The 20606-nt window shown below is 42.3% G+C and overlaps 1 protein-coding gene across 2 annotated transcripts in view; it reads left to right on the top strand.

The window, feature by feature from the left end:
- Positions 1–7848: 7848 nt before the first annotated feature.
- The window catches only part of GUF1 (GTP binding elongation factor GUF1), a 57705-nt gene continuing 44947 nt past the window's right edge, over positions 7849–20606 (top strand). The window contains exons 1-5 of one of the 2 annotated variants that reach the window (XM_073342134.2): positions 7849–8429; positions 12231–12342; positions 13894–14042; positions 14302–14382; positions 19407–19484. In XM_073342134.2, the coding sequence (XP_073198235.1) occupies positions 8280–8429; positions 12231–12342; positions 13894–14042; positions 14302–14382; positions 19407–19484 (570 nt within the window). In that variant the 5' untranslated portion in view covers positions 7849–8279. The remainder of the gene's footprint in view (positions 8430–12230; positions 12343–13893; positions 14043–14301; positions 14383–19406; positions 19485–20606) is intronic. The other variant, XM_078852567.1, reaches the window with a different exon arrangement.

The raw sequence follows: 20606 nt of genomic DNA, 5'->3' as shown, positions 1-20606 counted from the left end.
GGATGGGAAAGATTGGGATACCCTCTTGCCTTACCTCTTGTTTGCCATCTGGGAGGTTCCGCAAGCCTCCAAGGTTTCTCTCCATTCAAACTACTAGATGGGCGCCACCCCCAGGGCATATTGGATATAGCCAGAGAAGCCTGGGAAGAAGAGCCAAATCCTGAAAGGAACATAGTTGAGCATGTACTGCAGATGAGAGATCGGATAACCCGAGTTATGTCCATTGTACGGGAACACTTGGAAAAAGTACAGGAGACCCAACGAACCCATTATAACCACCAAGTGAAGCTTCGATGGTTCTAACCAGGGGATCGGGTGATAGTACTGGTGCCCACAGCAGAAAGTAAACTGTTGGCCCAGTGGCAGGGACCCTATGAAGTAATCAAAGCTGTGGGAGAGGTGAACTATAAGGTGCAGCAGCCAGGCCGCCAAAAACCAGAGCAAATTTACCACCTCAATCTTCTAAAACCTTGGCACGATTGAGAGGCATGCTTAGTCATACAGGAGACCCTTCCCCAGGAGGATAACTTACATGAGCAAGTGAGGATATCATCTGACTTGACGCCGATCCAGAAGATCGAGGCATCACAACTGAGATGTGCTCACTACAAAACCAGGGAGGACGACTGAGACCTATCACCATATCCATATGATCCCCGTAGCTAAGGTAACATTGAGACCCTATCGAATCCCAGCAGCCAAAAAAGAAGAAATCAAGGCCAAAGTAAAGAAAATGTTAGAATTAGGGGTTATTGAAGAATCTTACAGTCAGTGGTCCAGTCCAATTGTTCTAGTGACTAAACCTGACGGTACTACAAGATTCTGTAATGACTTTCGCTGACTGAATGAAATATCTCAGTTTGATGCATACCCCATACCACGCATCGATGAACTGGTTGACCAACTGGGTCATGCCCAATTCTTGACTACACTGGGTCTGACAAAAGGGTACCGGCAGATTCCTCTGACTAAAGAAGCTAAAGAAAAGATCGTGTTCTCCACCCCAGACAGGCTATTCCAGTACACCGTCCGCCCTTTGGGGCTACATGGGGCCCTGGCCACATTCCAGCACTCACAGCACCTCATGGATAAGCTGCTGCGCCCCCATACTAGTTATGCAGCAGCATACCTAGATGTCGTCGTCCATATGCCAGACTGGGGAACCCACTTGGAGAAAGTTTGAGGCAGTACTGTACACCTTAAGGCGGGCTGGCCTCACTGCTAATCCCACTAAATGCACCATAGGGCTAGCCGAGGCTAGGTACCTGGGATATATTGTGGGAAGGGGCATAGTGAAGCCCCAAATGAATAAGCTAGAGGCAATTCAAAACTGGCCCCGGCCTACCCGAAAGAAGCAGGTACACGTGTTCCTAGGCGTGGTAGGCTACTACTGACGTTTTACGCTCCACTTTGCCAATAGGGCAAGTCCCCCTAACGGACCTGGTGAAGGCCCGAGGTCCAGACATGGTAAAGTGGACCAAGGCAGCAGAGGGGGCATTCACAGACCTTCGGACGGCCCTCTGTATTGACCCCGTACTCATAGCCCCGGACTTTAACAAGGAATTTATTTTACAAACAGATGCTTCCGAGGTGGGGTTGAGGGCGGTTCTGTTGCAAATGGTGGGAGAAGAGGAACACTCAATCCTCTACCTAAGCAGAAAGCTTCTCCCAAGAGAACAGAAATATGCAGTAGTCGAGAGAGAAGGCCTTGCTGTCAAATGGGCTATGGAGACACTGCGTTATTACCTCTTAGGCCAACGATTTATTCTTGTGCCGGACCATGCACCCCTCCAGGGGATGCAGCAGAATAAAGAAAAGAATGCAAGGGTCACCAGGTGGTTCTTATCCCTCCAACTATTCCAGTTCCGCATACGGCACAGGGCTGGATGCCACCATGGCAACACTGATGGTTTGTCACGAGCATACTGCCTGGCATCCCAAGTTGCCCAACTCTATGGTGTTGAACAGTGGAGGGGGAGGATATGTGATAGGGTAAGGTGAGATGGCTATAGAAAAGTAGTGGGAGATCGATATATTAGCTCCAGGCTACAAAAATACCTGGTACCAGGATAAGTTAAATGGCAGCTGCTCTAGGTCAATTAAGAACTTTCTAGAAGGCAGGGAGATTGCTAAGTTGATTGGGACACGTGAAGCCAATCACGGGCTGACTGAAACTAGTTAAAAGCCTCCCAGTTAGTCAGGTGGGTGTGGATGTCAGGAGTTGTGGGAGGAAGTTGTGCTGTTGGAGAGACTGAGCAGTATACACCATATCAGGCACAAGGAAGGAGGTCCTGAGGTAAGGGTGAAGTGGAGCTTGAGGAAGTGGGGGCTACTGTGGGGAAGTAGCCCAGGGAATTGTACGTGTCATGTTTTTAAAAGGTCAGCTACCATAGCTGATACTATTAGGGTCCCTGGGCTGGAGCCTGGAGTAGAGGGTGGGCCTGGGCTCCCCCCTTTGCCCCTCCCCCCAATTAATCACTGAGACTGGGAGACAACAGAGACTGTGCAAGGGAGGATAGTTTCTCCTCACCTCCCTTGCTGGCTTATGATGAAAATGGCTCAGTAGACTGTGACCTTTGTCCCTAGAGAGAAGGGTTACGTGAAGGGTCACAGTGAGCCTCTGAGGCTAGTGAAATCCGCCAGGAAACATGGGACCCATGGAGACAAGGACAGAGCTTTGTCACAGTAGCTACATGAATCCCTTACCTTGTGAATTACCCAGGAAATTAAATCAATATATATTTGCAGTACATGGTATGGAGCTAGCTAATTTACCCTAAATATTGTGGGTTTTACATTTTAAATCCTGAATATCAGTAAGTACCTGAATTTTTCAAAACATGTAGCTGATTTAATGTTATGCAAAATAACTAAAATAATTTACATAGACAACTTTTATTTACAGTACCTTCATATCCCCAATAATGACTAGTGCAGTACAGAATATGCAAATTGCAGTGGTATGCACATCAAATGTAACAGGATTATAAAGACCCTAAATTCCAGCCATGTACCACTTCTAAATTTATATGTAGGGAAGCATCTTGCTCTCTAACACTTTAGCATGTGTTTTCTTTTTGAATGGGACATATTTTTGTGACCTTACTCATGGATTGTGTATTGCTCTGTATTGTGCTGTATACTGTATCATCTCCTCACAGACCTCCTGTCATGATCCTTGATGTACATCTTGTAGTGTTTACTTGCACGTGTAATGATTGTGTGTTAATCTGCTGAATGCAATATTTAGCTGCACCTGTGGGAACTTTTTTTCTAGGCTCCTCTCAGATCTCATATACATGCTGTGTTGTGTACAGTGCTGTGGTGCTTCAGCCCATTGGCCTACGTAAACGCATGAACACATCCCTTTAACACACACAAACACTGTGTCTGGTGATTTTGTATCTTCTTCTGCTTGAACACTCTTACGATGTGTCAAGACAATACTTTGGGAACAGATACTGCTGTATGCTCAGTGAGTTCAGTTGAATGGAAGGTGTGTGGTTCTTCTCATGTTAAATTTGGTGTAGGGTACCAGCTATTATTGGATGGCTCTTGCAGTGAAAGTGTGTATATATGTTCTGCATCATTACACTCAGTTAAATCAACATTTTCAATGCATCATTCTAAGTTATCCACGTGCAGCAGAAAAACGACTGATCTACTCCTCATCTGTACCCTACGGATCATGCTTTTCTGGATTCATGGCCCTTGTCATACCCATTCTCCATTTCCAGAACACCTTTATCTTCCCCATATCATCTCCTGGACTTGCTTTATTTGGCATGTCTTTAGACAAAGAATCTGATACAAATCTTTGCAATTGTCTTAGCTGAGTGGCATGCTGGTATTACCTAAACATTTTATTCAATTACAGCTGAAATCCTGATTAGACGGGACAAGTGAGAATAGAAAATCAAATATATCTAAACTGAGTAATTAGTGAAATTAGACTCATAGATGTTCATCCCTGTCTAGGAAACATTTACACAGTATTTCCATAGAAGAAAAAAGCATGGACACTAAAAAATAAATGATAAGGGTTAAACTGGGGGAGCGGAGGGTTTCAAGGGTTCCTATAAGATTCAAGATTAAACAAGACATCAAGTTCTCATAAAATGATATGAGACACAGAGAGAGCAAGACCACCACAAGCTGGTCTGAAATATGTGAAAGATTTGATAAGATCAATTTGCAATAATTAACATGAGGAAAAACAGATAGGAGTGAGTTTTCTTTAAATACTCTTCTTGTAAAAATTTTTTTGATTATTAAAGCAGAATGGACAAGGTTAAATATCTATGCTTTGGGTTAGGTGTAGACAGATGACACATGAGATAAAAATATTAAATGCTTTCAAGGTAACAAACTATTATTTGTACTGTTGTAGCATTTAGGGCTTTTAATTAGGAATCAAGGTTCTATTGTGCAGGGCACTTTAAAAACAAATACAAACAAGGCAGTCCCGTCTTGAAGAGCTTACAAGTATAAGATGAAAGACAACAGGTGGATGCTACAAACAGATGTGGGGAAAACAAGGCAATAGTGAGACAGTCATGAACAAAATGTAACTGTCTGATAACACAAATGATTTGGCAAATAGTGAGAACACCACACACCACCAGGATTCCTGTCTCACAGAAGGAATTTCAGTGCAAGTCTATTACCAAGTAATTTCAAACTATACGTAGCATAGTATAGTATAAAACCAGTGTAAAGTTCTCAAAAAAACTGAAGGAAATGTAATCAGAAATGATCACAAGAACATATTTGTGGACAGCTTCTGAAGCTGTCAAGAGAATCCTGGTAATAAAGAAAAATATATTACTTTAATACATGGGAATAGAGAAAGTGCTTTCCTAGATTTGTTATACTATGTATTTATATTTTTTGAAATTGAAAACAAAAACTATTTAGAATGTTGATTCACATTTTCTCTACACTGCCTATATTTTTGTTGTGGTTAACAGATAAAGAAATTTTTAAAAATTAATTAAATGTAATACTTCAAAAGACAGTCCATTATGTGTACCTTGTTTTGGAAGACTATGATGGCAGATTAAGAAATTAACAGTTGGGCCAAGTTACCTTATTTCTCCATTCATAGGTAGGAAAGTTTTCTATAGCAGAGACTTCCTTGTACGTATTCTTATATATTATTAATAAACCTTATATTTCTTAATTACCTTTCATCTGAAGTGCTTTATAAAAATAGGCCCAAATCCTGAAAAGGGATCCACTTAATGGATCCTTATTCATATATGTACCATTTGTGGATTAAGGCCAAAATAAGACCTCTCTTGCAGAGAAGAATTTCATTCTCACTGCTGCACTAAAAATGTTGCTGATGAATTTATAATTTCAAATATGATTTAACTGAAGTCAAGATTTCCAGTAACATGGCAACTAAAGACAGCCTTTAAACTAAATGTTGCTTCTTCTATACAAATGTATTTAATCAGCTATTTAGATTAACATACATTTATTCAGATTCTTCATTTTTACATTATTATTATTTTAGTAATGGTGAAGGATGCATTTACTTAATAGATGATTGATTTTGTACTTGTGATTTGTGTCAAGCCACATGTGGATGGAAACTGGGATTCAATTAAAAATGCACAAAACCAGCATTTTTAAATTGTTTTTCATTAGTTAAACAAACCCCCCTTAAGTAAGTATGTTTATCAAAACATGTTTTGCATTTAAAAATAACAAATTTATTAACAAAGGAATAATGATCTCTAATTAGGTAATTGGGTGGGATCCACAAATGGACTGAGGTGCTTAACTCCCATTTTTAGGCACCACTATGGTCCACAAAACTCCCACTGAGCTGCCACCTAACCCTGTAGGATTTTACCTCTGGAGAGGCACATGGTAGCCTCACTGTAGCTGACCATCTTAGCATGCACACTGCTGCCTCATGATCGGTATCCGGATACCTATCATCTCCCTCCTAAGACCCAGACTGGTTCACAAATTGGGAAAGATAGGTGTTTAGCTGCCTAAATTGCATGTGGGGACCAGACCCAATCTAGTAGGAAGCTTTGCCTCCCTTTGAGGGACCTGCTGCATCACCCAGATGGGAGGGGCAGCAGGGACTAGAAAATGGGACTGTGATGGGCCCAGCTCCATGAGGAAGGGCTGCTCAGGCTGAGCAGTTATCACTCGCTGTGGTCTACACTGCAGTTACAAAAGGAGGACTTGTGGCACCTTAGAGACTAACAAATTTATTTGCGCATAACCTTTCGTGAGCTACAGCTTAGGTTGACATAAATCGGCTTAATTTGACCTATATCCGTGAACACACTACGGCCTTGGTCCTGCCAATGTAAATACCCTACTTACACTGACCTAACGCCACCTCTGTGAGAGGTGTAGGGCTTATGTCAGTGTAATCAGGGTGATTCACCATCCATGTAGACACTGTGTTACTTACACCGGCTGTTATTCTTTCTTGACTTTCCTGTCCAATTCCATAGAGACCTAAAATTGACAGGTTTCAGAGTAGCAGCCGTGTTAGTCTGTATTCGCAAAAAGAAAAGGAGTACTTGTGGCACCTTAGAGACTAACCAATTTATTTGAGCATGAGCTTTCGTGAGCTACAGCTCACTTCATCGGATGCATACCATGGAAACTGCAGCAGACTTTATATATACACAGAGAATATGAAACAATACCTCCTCCCACCCCACTGTCCTGCTGGTAATAGCTTATCTAAAGTGATCATCAGGTGGGCCATTTCCAGCACAAATCCAGGTTTTCTCACCCTCCACCCCCCCCCACAAATTCACTCTCCTGCTGGTGATAGCCCATCCAAAGTGACAACTCTTTACACAATGTGCATGACAATCAAGTTGGGCTATTTCCTGCACAAATCCAGGTTTTCTCACATCCCCCCCCACCCCCAGCAGGAGAGTGAGTTTGTGTGTGTATGGGGGTGGGGGGGATGTGAGAAAACCTGGATTTGTGCAGGAAATAGCCCAACTTGATTGTCATGCACATTGTGTAAAGAGTTGTCACTTTGGATGGGCTATCACCAGCAGGAGAGTGAATTTGTGGGGGGGGGGGTGGAGGGTGAGAAAACCTGGATTTGTGCTGGAAATGGCCCACCTGATGATCACTTTAGATAAGCTATTACCAGCAGGACAGTGGGGTGGGAGTAGGTATTGGTTCATATTCTCTGTGTGTATATAAAGTCTGCTGCAGTTTCCACGGTATGCATCTGATGAAGTGAGCTGTAGCTCACAAAAGCTCATGCTCAAATAAATTGGTTAGTCTCTAAGGTGCCACAAGTCCTCCTTTTCTTTTTGCTAAAATTGACAAAGTTCACCCTGCTCTCAGCCTGGCTGCTGACAGGGCTTCCCCCTTGGAAGTGGGCTGCTCCCCGCCTGGCTGCTGCCCAGGCTCCCCCCTCGGAGTTGGGCCACTCCTGAGAGCGCGGGCGGCGTCAGGATCCCAGCAGGGAACGGAGGGGCGGGGGCAAACCAGTGGGGAGCCAGGCGCCCCAGGGGCAGCCCGGCTCTGAGGGGCGCGGGAGGAGCTGCTGCAGGCGGGAGAAGCCAGGCTCGCAGCCCGCCGCACTGTCCCTCTTTGGAAAGCGAAAACGGCCCCGGTGGGGACACGCCCCACCCCCAGAAGGCGGCTACTGCAGGCATGCGCAGTACGTTGCCCTCACGGAGGTGGACGGACGGCCGCGGGGTAGACGTGCCCTGAGGGGCAGGACCAGGAGAAAGGGCAGCTGCTTCCCCCACTGCCCTTAAAGCCGACTCCGCGCGTGCGCAGTTGCTACAGAGGCCGCTGCCCCTCCTGGCCCCCGGCTCGCCCTTGTGCTTCCGGGTCAGCCTCTCACCGGCGCGCGCGCAGGGGCCGGCCTGGGACTGGGGCTTTGGCCCCGGGCAGCGACTGGCTCGTGCGGCTTGGCGGTGAGAGCCCCCCGCGGCGACCGGCCCCGGCCCCGGCCCCGGCCCCGCGGGCGCTGCGCCAGCCGTGCGGGGCTAGCAGGGAGCGGCTGAGCCGGGCCCCCGGGACAGGGACGCGCTGACAAGCCGGTGCGGCTGGCCGGGGAGCGGGCTCGCGTCTCTCCCGTCTCTCCTGCCGCAGGCTCCCGCCGCTGCCCCTGGGCGGGGCAGGTCCCGCTGAAGCTTCCCCTGGATGGATCCCGCCGCTCCCCTGAGCCGGACGGAGCGGAGGCGGTTCTGCGGAGCCCGCGGCTGAGCCCCGCGTGGCCGCTGCCTCCGCGCGGGCTGCGTGTGATCCCTGCCCCTCGGGACAGCATGTTGTCGCTTGTGACCAGGGCAGCGGGGGTCTGGGGCAGGCTGCGGCGCGCTTGTAGCGGTGCTGCTTTGTTATGCCCTCAACCGTGGATGGAAAAATGCCCCGCGGATCATGTTGTGTTCTCCAGTCCCTATAGTTCTCATAAGAAGGTGATGAGCTTTTTTTTTTTGTTGGAAATAGATACAATATTTGAAAACTAGTACTACTGTAGGGTAGGGGATGGAAATCCCTTTAACCCAAGTGGATGTCTCCTTGGCCCTTTAACTTTTATTTCTCCTCTTAGCAAGAAGGCCTAACTCACGCTGTTTGCGAGGATTAACCCCTGTTTGCATTTAATGCATACATCAGACAGAGTGAATTAAGCCTTCCTGTTAAGCAGTGTTCTCAAGCATTTCTATGTTGTGACCCCTTTTCCTATTTAGCAGTATGGGATAGGCAAGATGGCTGCGACTTGCTGACATGTTCTTGACACACCCCTCCCCCAGCATGAGAAGACTGGTCATAAAATAATTACAGGAACAGGTTTCAGAGTGACAGCCCTGTTAGTCTGTATTCGCAAAAAGAAAAGGAGTACTTGTGGCACCTTAGAGACTAACCAGTTTATTTGAGCATGAGCTTTCGTGAGCTACAGCTCACTTCATCGGATGCATACCGTGGAAACTGCAGCAGACTTTATATACACACAGAGATCATGAAACAATACCTCCTCCCACCCCACTGTAAATCTAGGTCACTTAACAGTACTCACTGCCAATAGCAGGGATTTCTGTGCATATTCAGTGGCCAGCATCTGCCTTTCTCCTCCCTGACCCTGGTTGTGTATAAGCCCTGGTCTACCTCAAAACTTAGGTTGACCTAGCTATGTTGTCCAGATTTTAAGCCCTGTGAAATATAGTTAGGTTGACTCCCACAGTAGACACAGTGAATCGATGACCTAGCTGCTGCTTCTGAGAAGTATTTAGCTATATTGACAGAAAAAAAAAAAACGTTTACATGGACCTATGAAGTGTCTATAGCTGCACAGCTGCAGCACAGTAGTTGCAGTGTAGATTTGGAATGTTTTAGTAAGGAGTTGCTATTTGTGATTCCTGGTTCAATTTCTTGTGTTTAAAAAAAAAAAAAGTTTATTGTCCTTAGTAAGAGAACAAGCAGGAACATCAAGGAAATTTGAGTATTTTCCATACATAGTAGCTGGGATGGTTCATGCTCCCTCCCTTCCCCAGCTCAGAAAAAAAAACAAAAAAACCCACACAACTCAAGCTTTTACTTTCATGAGGAAGAGAGTGGGGAGTCTTCATCATTGGGCTGGCACTGCTATGTATATCTGTGTTCTGTATTTTCACCCTTAACTTACATCAGTTCTAGTAAAAGGTGGTTTATGCTACGTTCTTACAACTGTCTCAGCTCTAGTCACTGATCTTGCAATACTTCCATAAACCTTCAGGATTACATCCTGAATAGTTGATTATCTTGACGATGATAGGTAATTTTATTTGTACAAATTTAAATAAATGTAAATTGTACAAAATATGTAATTGTCACCCCACGGAAAAAGTATCAAGCTTTGTATTTTTCATAAAAAGTGTGGTATGTCCAACATTTACAGCAAACTTAATGACTGATCTAGCACCTTTTAAAAATTAAGGTGGCTTACAAGAATGTAACAAACAAACCGAATTTCATTGGAATACAGCAGAACGGTATTGAGCTGGCATTTTTGTAAGCATAACTATGGTCAGTTCACTGCTTCAAAAGATAGTGTATTCATATCAGTCATTTCCCAAAAATGTTGTTTTGGTGCTTGCCTATTTTCAGTCAGTTGGATTTTAATGTTTGCTCTGGTTCTAAATAAAGTTTGAAACTCAACTGTGTCTAATGGTCTGAGCTCAAATTGGGAGCTAGGTACTTGAGTCCTAATTGTGGCTCTGCCACTCACTTGCTGCGTGGGCAAGCTCACCTATGTTTCCCCATCTGTAAGATGGGAACTCTTACTGAACTTGTGGGTATTTGAGGTGTGATTAGTCAATATTTGCATACTTTTAAAACAAAGCAGAGTGCTAGTATTACCATAACTTAAAAGGCTCCAAAATGTTTGGCAATAGACATGGAAGGATAGCTTATCTATTTACTGTTCTGAGTTTTTTATGCATTCTTTCCCTTTTAAAGAACAAACAAAAAGAGGTCCCATTATTTCTGCTGAACATAGTGTGATAGCATATTGCAGCAGCAATATTGCTTTTTTGCTTCTAACAGTACTCTAATTCAGTGCAGTTGGAGACTAAGCAGTCCCTGAACAGTGCATGAGTTTTGTGTTTTTGGGGGGAAAAATGAGTTACAGCATGCATAACAGTGCCTGTTACATGGCCCAGAAAATGGCCTATATAGGAGACTTAGGATCTGATCCTGCAGTCTTTATACGGATATCACCCATGGAAGTCAGTGGGAGACTTTTTTGCCTAAAGATTTACATAATTGGGTTCTGAGACTCAGTTGCGCAATCTTTGTAGCTGAACGAAGGCTAAAAGTCAGCCACAGAACAAAGTTTGCTTCAGAAATTTATAACATCCCTCCAAAAAGGACTTGATTGGCCACTTGATGTACTTACATGGCCGGCTGGCATATTCACATTCTGCAGAATTTAAACGTTTATTAAGGTTAAAAAAGTTGTAAATGTATTTTCTAAATGTAAGCATTTATACACTGTTTTTCCTGCAGCTGCAGATAGTTCAAAATAACTGTTAGGTGTTAACACCCCACAACTCCAATTAAACTTATTGGGATGTTAATACCGAAGACTGTCACTTTAAAAGGCAGCATTTTATTTTGCAAGTATTAGCAGATAGGATGGGGAAAGGGTTGGGTGTGGGTAAATTGCTGCAGGAAAGCAAATATAGATGCGAGAAAGAAGCAGAGGAGGCAGTGAACCAAAGTAGTATGAGGAAGGAAGAGACAGAAATAGGAGGGATCATGAAGCTGAGCATATTTTCTTGCTGAATGGGTCAATAAAATATTGACTAATTAACGAATCTTAATACGTAGCGGCATAGTCTTCCCTGAGTCTTTGCATGCTACCTGCTGATAGTAGTGAGAGTTCCACTTCGGATTGCTCATATGCATGCCTCAGTTTATACCCTGGTTCTCCCTACAGCTAAAAATGCAATTCAGTCCGCTCCAGGAATAAGTTTGACATTCTTTGACTAATATATAAAGAGGGTCATAAGCAAGGACCGTGTCCAGATTTATTTATTTTTTTTGGTTTAGGTGACTTGGTCCTCTTCCGTCTGTCACCTCGTTCCAACTTTCTACCTCCAGTGCCTGAACTGGCGAGTTGGTGACCAGTCTGTCTTTGAAAAGCTATTTGTGTGTCTTTTCTTTGCCCTCTAACTCTCCTTCCTCTTGGTAGTTTTAATAGAATTGATACTTAGTAATTATTGGGGGAATGGTTCCGAAAAGACTAATTGTGTAGTGGAATTAATTGCTCAGGTTACACTTGCAGCTGGAAATGAAACTTCACAGAATGAAAAGGTGAGCCATAGCATAATCTCAATTACCTAGTGTCTGAAACACTTGCACTATTTACCCTATTCCCTAGCTTGTCCTCAGAATTATTTTAGAATGCTTAAACATGTGCAAAGCTGCTTCAAAATACTCTATTTACGTTTTTGTCCCGATAGAACATTGAATAGATTTAATGGTAGCTGTTCATGTACTAATCTCACAAATGTTTGTACAAGTTACTGAAACAGACTTCAGTGGCAATGCAAACCCTGATGGGGAAAGGAAGAGGAGATGGAGGAGAAGTAACGATGAAACTGTTTTTCAAGTTCCAAAAAAACAAGGGAATGAGGAGTTACTAGTTTCATGTATACAGTATCATTCTGCACCCTGGTTTGTGAAATTACACCCTAATCTGTTTGTGAATAGGAATCTCTACATTTTATGTTTTTCAGGAAAAACTGGATACGTCTATATTTCCTGTTGAAAATATTAGAAATTTCAGTATCATAGCTCATGTAGACCATGGCAAAAGCACTCTAGCAGACAGGCTATTGGAAATTACAGGTAAGCACTGTGATTAGACATGGTGTTTTTAGTTATCTGTACTTGTTATGTGGGCAGGCACTGTGCAGACTTCCTAGTACAGTTCTACCACAGCATCTCTAATATCCATGCTGTTCTAGTCCTGGGCTTCTCATGTACATACACCATCAGTTGTACAGCAAGATAGATTTTGGTGTATTGCAAAATAATCTCAACTAGACAAACAAAAAATAAAACGAGGAGGGTGGAAAAGAACCAGGGAGGGGATGTGTTGGGGAGTGGGATGAATAGATTATATTTAGAAATGTAGTGGTCTCTGTGCAACTCCTGACAAACAATAAGTAGGTCAGTACCTACAATATTTATTGTACTTATTGTCAGAGTTTGAAGGGCATAGAAAATTTTGGGCAGTCAGAAGGGGACTGTTAAAACCTGGAAATTAAGAGAATGGTTTTGAGGGGTAAAATTTAACACAAGTACTTCAGGGTCATCCCTCCCATTTCGATGATGGCAGATATTGCTGACTGACTTTGGAGCAAAAAAGTCTTTTGTATGTTCTTGTGAAAATGGAATGGTCAGGGGAAGGTATGTGTCACATACTTTATAGCTTGGTGTACTGGGCTGAGATGTGGGAGATCCAGGTTCATTGCTCTTCTCTGTCTGATTTAGTTCTTCTCTCTGTGTGCCCCAGGCTCAAAAACGTTCCTGTTTTGTGGAAATGCTACATATCTACAAAATATTTAGGCTTTAACAATATATACACAGAAATTTCATTTAGATGAAAATGTTTCAACCTGCTCTAGTTCACATCACTCTTAGGAACAAGTAGTGGACCTTGTTTCATGATTATGGCGGTGTAGCTTTAGTGAAATCAGTATGGCTATATTATATTCTGGGTGAGTGTATGCTGGGAATGCACACCCATTTGTTGACCTGTCTCTGCAGTGTGCACATTAAGAATTCAGTGCAGATCCTGTGGGGTCTCTGCTGTTATGCAGATCTGCTGACTGTTTCATGCCCGAAGTAGAAAAGGTGCAAGTGGCAGAGATGCTGCTTCATTTGTGAGGTTGGATTTCTAGTAGACATGAAGGAAGTGTGCTGCTATTGAATGATCCAAGGGGTAAGAATTCCTTCGACCCCGACCCCAAAGGAACTCCCAGGCTATGGTCTGGAGTATGATTTATAGGTCTTTAGCCTCCCTCAGGGTGTCTGTAGCTTCAGAAACATAACACTGCATCATTTCACATTACAAGAAGTTATTTTTGTAAGCACAAGATCTTGAAACTTTTATTTTAATCAAAAGCTTAGATTCTGCATAAACTGATGGATAAGCCCCACTCATGAAGGAAAGTGTCCTGTGTGCCTTTGGAAAGTGGATTTGTCGAGCTTTGCTCTTACATAAAGTCACCATTTAAATCTATATTTAAATTTTGGGGAAGGAATCGTTTCCCCTTGGATCACTCAGTAGTTTGCTATGGTCTGTATTAGAAACTATTATACTCCTTTTAGATAGTGCAAAATTATACTTGCGTAAAATAAGATCCTAATTCAATTTTTAAAACGTGTTTTTAGGAACAATTGCTAAAACTGACCAAAATAAACAAGTGTTGGATAAACTGCAAGTGGAACGGGAAAGAGGGATCACAGTTAAGGCACAGACTGCATCTCTCTTTTACAGTTATGAAGGAATGAACTACCTCTTAAATCTCATTGACACACCAGTAAGTTAAGTATTAAATATTGCTAAAAATCATATGACCCTAAATGTCCTTACTTTAAAATACTCTTACTCTTTTGAAATGTTAGGTTTGCCCATCATTCTGTGCTATTAAATTTGTAAATTAATCCTGAATATTTTTCCTCCATAGGGGCTTGAGCTGATGTGTTAATATCATACAGATGAAATCAACCAGACTCCTACTGCAAATGATTCTAGTTAAAGTTGTACTTGGTGTTTTAAATACCAATTTTTCTTCACAGGGTCATGTAGATTTTAGCTATGAAGTATCACGGTCACTGTCTGCCTGTCAAGGTGTCATTCTTGTAGTGGATGCAAATGAGGTAGAGTTCCAAATTCTTATGTTCTGCGTAATAAAAAGTATTACCTTATGAGGTTTCCTAAGTCGCTTAAACTTCCACTTTTTTGTTACCCTTTGGAAAAAGCGCTATTGCCACCTCAGCAAAGAATGAGAAAATGACTTAGGAAGTACCAGTTAGACATGCGCCTGTGGATATGCTAGTTCTATGAAATGAACATGTAATAAGCTTAACCAGTAATATTGCAGGATTCGTCCCCTGCTTCCTACAAAGTGCTGAACTCATCCTCTGGGCTGTTGAGTGCCTTCAACTCCATTAAAGTCTGTGAAGATGAAGGCACTCAGCTTCTTCCAGGAAGTGCTCGGCAGCTCACAGGATAAAGCCCCCAGAGCCAAGTTGATTCTGGAATTCTGATGCAGTAACAATGCAAATCAGACCAGTGTAAGACAAGTATACTCATTTTGTTTAGTTTTGGGATACAGTCAGCAGCACTTCAAACTGTTAGATTTTGAATTTAAAATTTTGCTTTGGGGAGCAACTCTATAGTATACGATTGCTAAAAACTATACTAGTTAACTGGTAAACTAGTATACTAGTTTAGCTATACTAGCTAAAAACATAACTCTGGTATTTGTGCCTCTTCAGAGGGCCAGAATAGATATCTAGTAAACAGTTATTTTCAGGAAAATTCATCTTGTTAAAGCAACAGGATATCAAATAACATTAGATGTTGCTATATTTCTGAAAGTGGACCCAAGTCAGTAGTTGTAGGCAGGTAAATAGTGTTAAACTGTGTTTGTTTAAACTTTAATTTCAAATAGGATGTGCAGTTGAAACCTGAAGTGCTTCCCAATAATGGAGCTATAGAACACTGAAATGAGATTGATTTGTACAATTATCTGTCATACTTTATATTGAGGTTTTATTTATAAATAGTTTATAAAGGGCTAATGATTATTAGCGGTTATAACCATGTTTCAAACATTAATATCTGCAAACTAAGTGTATTCTCTGCCATTATTCAAATCATTTATGAATATATTGAATACATAGATAGTGAATTGTGATATTTTTTGTCTTATCTATCCCTTTTCTAATGGTTCCTACCATTCTGTGCTTTTTTGCCTGCAACTGCACATTGAGCGGATGTTTTCAGAGAACTATCCACGATGATTCCAAGATCTCTTTCTTGAGTCGTTACAGCTAATTTAGACTATTGCTTTGTACGTGTAGTTGGGATTATTTTTTCCAGTGTGCACTACTTTACACTTAACACTGAATTTCATCTGCCATTTTGTTGCCCAGTCACCTAGTTTAGTGAGATCCTTTTTAAGTCTTTACAGTCAGATTTGGTCTTAACTATTTTGAGGAATTTTGTATTGTTTGCCACCTCACCACTCACCCCGTTTTCCAGATCATTTATCAATATGTTGATCAGCACAGGTCCCAGTACAGATCCTTGGAGGACCCTGTTACTTACCTCCCTTCATTGTGAAAGTTGACCATTTATTCCTATCCTGTTTCCTATCTTTTAGGCAGTTGCTGATCCATGAGAGGACCTTCCCCCTTATCCCATAACTGCTTATTTTGCTTAAGAGCTTTTGGTGAGGGACCTTGTCAAAAGCTTTCTGAAAGTCCAAGTATGCTATATCCCCTGGATCACCTTTAGCCACATGTTTGTTGATCCCCTCAAAGAATTATACTAGATTGGTGAGGCATGATTTCCCTTTATAAAAGCCATGTTGATCCTTTCCCAGCATATGTTCATCTAAGTGTCTGATGATTCTGTGTTTTTGCTGTAGTTACAACCTGTTTTCTTGATGCTGAAGTTAAGCTTACCAACCTGTAATTGCTCCCCGCTGGAGCTTTTTTAAAAAATTGGTGTGACTTAGCTACCCTCACGGGGTCACTCACCACACTGGTGCCGCCTCCTTGGGCGTCTCAGGAATTAACTCAGTCCTAGAGGGTGCATCCTCAGGTGGTGGTGGCTCTTCCATCCTCTCCTCCAAATGCAGACCCGTCACGGCTCCTTTCTCTTGGCATCTGCTTCCTGGCACAGCCCTCCGGCCGTGTCAACAGCTGGTCCCCCCAGGGGACTCCAACAAGAGTCCGGCCACTCCTCACAGCGACTTGGCAGTCCACAGCTGGGCCGCTCCTTCCTTGCTAGCACCCGGCCATCCCCGGTACTGGTCTCTCTGTAGCCCTCTAGGATGCCAGTCTTCTCCCTAGGGCTCCCTGCAGTAGACTAACTCACTCTGGTCTGCAGCTTCCTTTTATATGGCTGGCTGGGCCCTGATTGTCTGCAGCCACTGCCCGAATTGGCTGTTTCCTCTGCAGCTACTCCTTTGGCTGCCTGCCACTCAGCCTGGTTATCTGGCTGGTCACAGAAGCTGATTTAAGCAATAGGCTATGTAACACAGTAGTTCTGTAATACCATGTTAGCATTTCTTCAGAGCTCTTAGGTGGATATCAGCTGGTGCTGGTGACTTCTTATTGTTTAAGTTATCAATTTGTTCCCAAGCCTCCTGTATTGACACCTCAATCTGTGACTGTTCCTCAGATTTGTTACCCAAGACATCAAATGGCTCTGCTGTGGGGATCTCCCCACATCCTCTTCAGTGAAGACCGATGCAAAGAAATCATTTAGCTTCTTGCAATGGCCTTGATTTCCGTGAGTGCTCCTTTAGCACCTCAATCATCTGGTGACCCCACTGATTTTTGGGCATGCTTCCTGCTTCTGGTGTACTTAAAATTTTTTTGCTCTTAGTTTTTCTGTCCTTAGCCAGTTGCTCTTCAAATTCTTTCTTGGCCTGTTACCTTATACTTTTATGCTTGACTTGCCTGATTTTATGCTCCTTTCTATTTTCCTGAGTAAGATTTGATTTTCAATTTGAAAGGATGCCTTTTTGCCTCAGACTGCCTTTTACTTTGCTGTTCAGCCATGGTGGCATTTTTTGGTTATTTTATTGGGTTTTTTGGTTTGTTTGGGGTTTTCATTTAGTTTGAGCCTCTATTACAGTGTTTTTAAGTAGTCTCCATGCAGTTTGCTGGCATTTCACCCTTATGACTTTTCTTTTTAATTTCTGTCTATGTAGCTTCCTCATTTTTGTGTAATTCCCCTTTTTGAAGTTAAATGGTACTCTGGTGAGGGTTTTTTCATTCTCTCCCCCCAGGATGTTTAAATTTAATTACTGAGCGGTTCAGCTATATTCATCTTGTCAATCAGATTCTCTGTTCCATTTAGGATTAAATCAAGAATTGCTCCTCCTCTTGTGGGTTGTAGGAAAAGCTGCTCTAGAAACAGTCGTTTATGGTGTCAGCATCCCTTCCTTAGGAGACATAATTGAAACCTGTTACTGTTGGGTTTTCTGTTTTTGTAGTCCCTTGAATCTCCCTGAGCATTTTACAGTCAGTCATCATCCTGGTCGGGTGGTAGGTAGTATATTCCTATTGCTATACTGTTAGTGTTCAAGCATGGAATTTCTATCCTTAGAGATGCTATGGTACAGTTTGAGTCATTTAAGATTTTTAGTTTGACTCCGTGCTTTCTTTCACATACAGTGCCACTCCCCCCACCAGAATGACCTACTCTGTCATTTGTGTATATTTGGTATCCTGGGATTACCATGCACCATTGATTATCTTCATTCCACCAAGTGTCCGGGATTCCTGTTACATCAATATTTTCATTTAATGCCAGGCATTCCAATTCACCCATCTTAGTACTTAGACTTCTAGCATTTGTATATAGGCACTTGTACATTTTGTCAGTATTCAATTGCTTGTCTTCATGTGTGATGTTTAAATGGAACTGTTTCTTTTGACTGTTCCACACTAGCTCCTACCTGTACTTTATCAAAATCTTTCCTATCCTCTTTACTTGGATATAGAGTTCCCCCTTTAATAAATTCATTCGTAAATAGGGTGACCAGATGAAACCAACAGAATACTGGGACACATGGGGGAAGCAAAAAAAAAAAATAAAAACCGGCCGGAGTTGAGTTGCCGAAGCGCAAAAACCCCCCCGAAAAACACCAGAGCGTCCAAAGCTGCAATATTGGGACGTCTGGTCAACCTATTCTTAAAGGACGTCTTTGCCCAAATAGTGTGTACCTCTGCACCTGTTGGCTTTCCCCTTGCCCTTACTTTAAAAAATTCTCTACAATCTTTTAATTTTACATGCCAGCAGTTTTTGTTCCTCTTTGGTTTAGGTGGAATCCATCCGTCCTGCATAGGCTCCTCTTTTCACAAAAAGGTTCCCCGGTTACTAATAAACCTAAACCCCTCCTCCCTATACTATCATCTCATCCATTTGTTGAAACCTTCCGGTTCTGCCTGTTTTTCTGGTTCTGTGTATGTGTAAATGGAAGCATTTTGGAAAATGGTACCATGGAGGTCTTGGACTTAATCTCATACCTAGCTGCCTAAATTAAATTTAACAATGCCCAAAACCAAATTTTTTTGTTGCAAGTTGAATGGGATGTTTTGTTTGACCTGAAATTTTTTCCAAATTTTCGATTCACTGGAAATTCTGAAAAAATTCAGTTTTGGTTGACCACAAATGATTTTTTTTACAGAACTGCCAACCAACTAACAAATCAGTTATTTGTACTGCTCTAGTTATAAATACATCAGTAGTAGGTGATTATTGACCTCCTGGATTCTCTAACAATTGCTTTATTAAAATATCTATTACTTTTTAACCTTTTATAAACAGAACCTTAATATTAGGTGTCATCCAATTATCGTTTAAACAGGACTAGGTTCATACACTATCGTAGAAGGGAATTATTTTTCAGCATTAATAAATTTACTATTACATTATGAGTATCCTCTGTTACACTTTTAGATAATGGTAATATAAAAAGCATGGAAATAGGTGTATTATTGAAAACCAATTAAAGAAAATAACACCTCCCAAAAAGAAGGGATGTGTGTAATAGGAAAATAGGCTTCTTTCTGTTAATACCCCAAACACAGAATGTAGTATTGGGTAATAAAACACAGTAGTATTGGGTAATAAAATGTTGTTTATGAATACTTTCCAGGGTATTCAAGCACAAACGATGGCAAACTTCTATCTTGCTTTTGAAGCACAGCTGGCAATAATTCCTGTTATAAACAAGGTAATAATGTTTTAGACTTATATAAATAGGAGTTTTTACATAACCGTGACAAAATTATGAAATACAAGAAATGTATCACCAAATTGAAGAATGCAACAAAAGATGGAGTGAAGTTTACTCGTGTTTTAATTGGTCAATCTGAAATAAATATAGTTGCAAATAGAGAGTTATCCCCTGTTTAGTATTTTAAGCTATTTGCAGTGAATTTTAGTTGCTGTGAAAGGTGTCATTTTACACAGTATGAGAGGTAGGAACTTTACTTGGGTGACAGCAATGAAAGATTCCCCACACAGTGGACGTTAAGCTTATACAGCCTTGTCTATGCTAGTGTTTTAGGATACGTCAGAGTTCTAGCTAATGTGTTTTAACAACTCCCTTAAATCCTAGTAAAGGCAAAACCAAACTGGAGGGTGTAAGTTTGGAGGATTGGGCCAAAAGAAATCTGATGAGGTTCAGTAAGGATAAGTGCAGGGTCCTGCACTTAGGACGGAAGAACCCAATGCACAGCTACAGACTAGGGACCGAATGGCTAGGCAGCAGTTCTGCGGAAAAGGACCTAGGGATGACAGTGGATGAGAAGCTGGATATGAGTCAGCAGTGTGCCCTTGTTGCCAAGAAGGCCAATGGTATTTTGGGATGTATAAGTAGGGGCACAGCGAGCAGATCGAGGGACGTGATCGTCCCCCTCTATTCGACATTGGTGAGGCCTCATCTGGAGTACTGTGTCCAGTTTTGGGCCCCACACTACAAGAAGGATGTGGATAAATTGGAGAGAGTCCAGCGAAGGGCAACAAAAATGATTAGGGGTCTGGAACACATGAGTTATGAGGAGAGGCTGAGGGAACTGGGATTGTTTAGTCTGCAGAAGAGAAGAATGAGGGGGGATTTGATAGCTGCTTTCAACTACCTGAGAGGTGGTTCCAGAGAGGATGGTTCTAAACTATTCTCAGTGGTAGAAGAGGACAGGACAAGGAGTAATGGTCTCAAGTTGCAGTGGGGGAGGTTTAGGTTGGATATTAGGAAAAACTTTTTCACTAAGAGGGTGGTGAAACACTGGAATGCGTTACCTAGGGAGGTGGTAGAATCTCCTTCCTTAGAAGTTTTTAAGGTCAGGCTTGACAA

This window comes from Lepidochelys kempii, chromosome 4 (genome assembly GCF_965140285.1).
Source record: "Lepidochelys kempii isolate rLepKem1 chromosome 4, rLepKem1.hap1, whole genome shotgun sequence".
NCBI lineage: Eukaryota > Metazoa > Chordata > Testudines > Cheloniidae > Lepidochelys > Lepidochelys kempii.
Note: the sequence above shows the minus strand (reverse complement) of the source record. Positions and strands in the feature narration are given on the sequence as shown.